Consider the following 5,733-nt stretch of genomic DNA (forward strand, 5'->3'; position numbering starts at 1 on the left):
AGTCCAGCCCAGGCTCGCTTCCTTTCACTAATGGGTAGAGCCTGGACCGACCCACACGGTCCTGGGCGAGCTGGCCTAGCCCAATTGACAACTCAAAATAGCCTGTTAAATTCACAGAGTTATTATTGTAAATTTTAATTCGAAAAAACCACAACTCGATTAACATGGAACCGATAGATTACGGAGAGTTGACCCGAAATGTGCTGAGTTGGATCTAGGTGCAACTATTGTCTATTCTAGATGTTAATATCTACATTTAAATGACATACAAATGTCTTCGTGTTGACATCCATAACGTAAGTTGTTCACATTATTGTCAGTTATCAATTTCAGATAGTGGCCAACCTAACATACCTCACTATTATATATGTATATACTCCATCCGTCCCTGAAAATTTGTCACTTTTCATTTTTACCATTTTTGGTAGTGGACCTCATATTCCACTAACTCATTCTCGCTCATATTTTATTATAAAACTAATATATAAATGTGGGACTCACATGACACTAACTTTTTCAACCCACGTGTTAGGTCAAATGGTGCCAAATTATTAGGGACAGAGGGAGTTATGATATTAAAAATATTTCATTGAGTGGATTAATATGAATTGCCGAGCAGAAAATGAATTCAAAATAATACTATAAAGTACTTGTACTAATCAAAATTTGGTAACTACTTTGATACAAGTGTCATAGTTTGGTAATAATTTATGAAATTAACTCTATGATCACTAGTATAAAGGAGTAACAAAAATGTAACAAGGTTAGACTATAATAAACCATAAGAAATGGTGAATGCTTGATTATAACCTTCTATGCAAGTTAAAAGGAGATTAGTCAGTTAATTGAGCATCCAAAATGGTGAATAATGCTTGATTGATCCAGCTCCCCTCTTTATCAATAAATGAAAAGCTTGCTAACTTCTTCACCTCTTCCTCACTCAACTTCTTCTCCCACTTCACTCTCTCTTCACTATTCGCCCCTGGTCCGTGAGACTTATATTCCGACAGCGTCAGCTGCCCCCTAATTTTAAAAAATATAAATAAAATTCAATAAGCAAATAATAATAAAAATCAATGTAAATATGTATAGGTAGGGTTACATATGATCATACTCGTGGCCTGCGCTGTTCCAAATATACCATCCTTGAGGGACAACGACGTTGGACATTTGTGTGTCGTAGAACAAAACCCTAGCGTAGTTTCTCCACGGCCTTCCGAGGAAGGCATGTCCGCTACCAACTATGTTACAATGTTTGAACACGAACCCGCTCGTGTCTCCCGGATTCTGCCTCCCTTGAGCTGTTATGTAGCCTTGGCTTCCCCTTAGAGCTCCAGCATCTACCGATATTGTGCACCCCTACAATTATCATGAATGTCACAAACTTTAATTCAACCCTAATTACTAAAAAATACTACTAGTATTATATTCCCTCCGTCCCAATTAAATATGAAACAATTGGTTTCCAACATAGGATTTTATGCAATTTTATTTTGTAAGTTAATAAAGAGAGAGAGTAAAGTAAGAGGGAGAAAAAAGTAGAGATGGTGTAGTTTTTATTTTAGAAAACGTTTCATTTTTAATGAGACTGAGAGAGTGATTCTTTTTAGTACTACCTCGTATAGGGATTGGGCAGCACCAAAGATGAAATCTACGGCACCTCCAATGGTGCATCTCTTGTAGTAATGCCGGCCTCCAGCATCCCACAATGTGTCCTGCAACCCGAAGAATCCACATTTGTAGAAGGCCGATTTATCGCCTTGAATCCGAGCTGCCACCGCCCTCTCCATTGGATTATGATTACCATCAGGCGGGGAGTTGTACGAGTTCTGCATATTAAACAATGTCACAACAATATAAATTTTATGAAACATATATAAAGTAAACACTCATTCGAGCTTCATCTTACGACAAATTTTAAGCCCTTCGCTACTATATGATCAGCTTGAGAATCGAAAGTTGGGCTCGTATCGATGGAGCCATGTCCATTCCACACGATCACCGTGTGTCTCTTTCCTGCTCCTTTAAGGTAAATGTAGGGCTTGTCTGAAGGAATTGTAACCTTTTCTCTGTAACAAAATAATGGAGTATGTAATTAAGCCAAAAATGGAAGTGGAAGATAACAATTAATTGTGGTTTAAATTCACATTAATTCACCTATACACGCCTCGTTTGATGTTTATTTGAATCCATCTTTTGTTGTTTGAAGGCACGGAGTTGATGGCTGCTTGGATGCTTCTGAAACTATTTTTCCCATTCCCACATTGATCAACAAAGATAATATGAGGCATTATCCTTTTCTCTTCAAGTGTGGCAGTGATGGATGAAGTTGATGATAGTAGAGCAAGAAATGTGCAGATATACCATTTATAACTTAACATTTTTTAGTTCGATAAAACTAGGTTGTTGTTTAAGCAATGTGAATATATATAGATAAAGATATTTGGATGGAAAATGGGAAAAAAGTTTCTGATTTTATCAAAATCTTCTTTTTATTATTTTCCTTTTCATTTTCATTTTTAAGGGGTAATTAAATCGTGTCATGGCTTTGGCTACGATTTATGAGTGTGTAACAGTTGACATTACTCAATTAGGGAAGTTATAGTGTTAATTATGTTAACATTTATGTTTGATCAATTTCTTCACAATTTTTCAGTTTCATGTCCTTTTTAATAGTACTTGCTAATTAAAAGGGTAATTGACCATAAGCAAGAATTAACTGGGCTGGATTTCTCATGTTGTTATTCAAATATTTATTAAGTATTGACCATATACAAGGTATATACAATAAATTTGTACTTTGACATAATTAAATATCAGAAATAATGTACTGGATGTTACATTCATATTATACAGATTAAACAATAAGCGTCAGTGTTATATACATTGAATTTTTTTTCTTGAAACAAAATATGAATTAAGAAGCCAAATCTGGCAAACTGCAGAAAATTTATTTGCTGTTACCCAACAAATGTTTCTAGTTTTTATCATATACACAAATTATTCGGTCAACTGTATAAGATTAGTACTTCATCAAATCGCCATTTAAAGAACCATTTTAACTTGACATAAGTTTTATGAAATTGCTTGATTTTGTAAATAAAAGTAAAATAGAGAAAGTAAATGAATGTGAGACCCATTTTTATTATAATAATTTTATATTGAATTAATTGTGAGTGTAACCGCATATCAAAAATGGAATAAAGTAAATGATTCTTTAAACCGTGGATAATCCAAAATAGTAAATTTAAATGGTGAATAGAAGAGTATTATCCAAATTAGTTAACTTTTCCACAAACCTATGATCATTAGAAACAACATTCTTACATAGTTATTAGTGAACCTGCAACATCATCTAGAGGGGAGTGCCACCACATCAGAAGGCTACATGTCTAAAATACCGTAATCGTCTATGTTTATTTCGTCTACATTGATTCTGGAACCACGTGTATCTATAGTACACTAAAAAAAATGCTACAGACATTTCATTCAATTGAGGACGTTAATTTGTGTTCTTAAATACACCACTTAAACTTTAAAAAAAATTCTTCAATTTGTCCCAACCAAAATTAAAAGTTGCAGATGAAAACGTCAAGAAAAGAAAAGCAAAAAAATATAAGAATGTAGTGGACAAATGTGTAATCAAGTTGGACGCCTTTTATTTTTGTCATAAATGGTGCCTATTTTTACAAAAAAATTAACCCAGGTAATTGGGTTTCAAATATTGTGTCCTTATAAGATATGTTTGTTGTAGCGGTATACATATGGGAGAGTATCGATTGGTACCCTGGTGCCACATTGTTACATTGTCGAAATCTATCCCATGGCAGTGTAGTATGTGAAGAAAGCATTTTGAGCTGCCAAAGTCATAGAAATGTATTGGCGGGCCATCATGATTGTTCTTAATGTCCTAGTATATAATGTTTGATCAATTTCTTGAACATTTCTTCAATTTCATATGTCATTTTCACTTGCTAAGTAATTAAAAAATTTAACTAAGCATGAGTATAAAAATTTCCCATACATTCAAATATTTATTAAGTATTGACCATATATAGAAGTACAGTGTGTGATCAATTGTTAACTTTCTTAAGTTGTTAACTCTGCTAACTCATCAACGCAATGTATTAAAAATGTCAGCATGATGACATTAATATGTCAACACATAATTTTGTTGACATTTCAATATATTGCATTGACATTATGTGTTGACATTTTTAATACACTGCGTGATGAGTTAGCAGAGTTAGCAACTTACAAAGTTAGCAACATAGCACACCCCTAGAAGTATATACAATAAATTTACGCTTCGAAATAACTAAATATCTAAATTTATGTACTTAGATATTGCATTCATATTATAAAGAGTTAATCTTAGTAGCCAGTACTATGTATGTAGAATTTTTTCTTGAAACAAAATGCTCCATGAAAAAGCGAAATTTGGCGAACTGCTGAAACTTATTGATACGATTATATCTTCCGAAATATCTCCCATATCTCTATTATTATATTATCATATCTTTTTCATATCTTTATTATCTTGTCTCACTTTGACTGGGTACGAGTTTTAAGAAATGTAATGAAAAGTGAGTTGAAAAAGTTAGTGGAATGTGGGTTCTACTTTTATATATTAGTTGTGGGACGGACGTGTTGGTTTCTGGGATTACAAGAGATACAATTGGGCGTAATACAACCCAAAAGAAGGAATACAAATGAAAACTGAACTGAAATTACAACTGAAAATCGAAACAACTAAACCGTGAAATTTGTTAGCCGAGTCGAGGAGTCCTCTTTCCGCAAGACGAGATACGCCCCGGTAGTGCTCTTCGGATTGACGTTTCGTCCCCAAAGATAAAACGGCTTACGTCTCTGATAAAGCAGCACCGCAATCAACATAGCTCCGACGAACTAGATGGAGGTGAGGGCAGAGCTTCGACAGAAAAAACAATGCACAGAGAGGGAGAGAGCTTATGATGCAAATGCTTGTGAATATTATACCTAATGCAGTGGAATGGCTAGCCTATTTATAGGCCAAGCCACCATGCAGGGTCAACCAAGCCATGAAGGCTAATCATGGCAGATTCGTAACCGTCGGCGGTTACAAGCGTGTGGCAGGAGTGTGCCTTTCGCGTGTGGAGCGTGTGGATTTCTCACATGGCAGCCTTGTAGGCTTTGACAGTGCCACGCTTGACGATGTGTCAAGCCACTTGGATTGCTGACTCAGCGGTGGTCTAAAAAGATTACTACGGGTCCAGACCCAAGCCCAAAGACCACCCAAAGAGCAATTACCAAGATCCAAGATCGGGATCGAGATCGGTGCATTCATCATCTCTTTTAGAGTTCGATTCTTGCGTTCTGCGACACCATTAGATTGTGGTGAATATGGAGCAGTTGTTTGATGAATTATACCACTTGCGTTGCATAACTCCTCAAACGGGGGCTACATATTCACCTCCTCTGTCGCTTCGAATCATTTTGATTTTACAACCAAGTTGATTCTCAACTTCGTTCTTATAATTTTGAAAGCTTCTATTGCTTCATCTTTACTTCTTAAAAGATAAATGTAGCAATATCTTGTGCAATCATCTATGAAAGTGATAAAGTACTTTTTACCACCTCTAGTTTGCACCAGCTTTAAATCACATACGTCCGTGTGAATTAATTCAAGGGGTTTTGTGCTGCGTTCAACCGAGTGAAACGACAACTTAGTCATTTTTGCTTCAAGACAAATTT

The 5,733-nt window shown here is 35.3% G+C and overlaps 1 protein-coding gene across 1 annotated transcript; it reads right to left on the minus strand.

The window, feature by feature from the left end:
• Positions 1–833: 833 nt before the first annotated feature.
• LOC121774426 (probable pectinesterase 29) lies at positions 834–2,381 on the minus strand. Its single transcript, XM_042171305.1, has 5 exons — positions 2,158–2,381; positions 1,910–2,069; positions 1,617–1,829; positions 1,115–1,359; positions 834–1,023 (listed from the first exon to the last, which is right to left on the minus strand). The coding sequence occupies exons 1-5, from the start codon at positions 2,379–2,381 to the stop codon at positions 834–836; spliced, it is 1,032 nt and encodes a 343-aa protein (XP_042027239.1).
• Positions 2,382–5,733: the final 3,352 nt, after the last annotated feature.

This window comes from Salvia splendens, chromosome 17 (genome assembly GCF_004379255.2).
Source record: "Salvia splendens isolate huo1 chromosome 17, SspV2, whole genome shotgun sequence".
Lineage (NCBI taxonomy): Eukaryota > Viridiplantae > Streptophyta > Magnoliopsida > Lamiales > Lamiaceae > Salvia > Salvia splendens.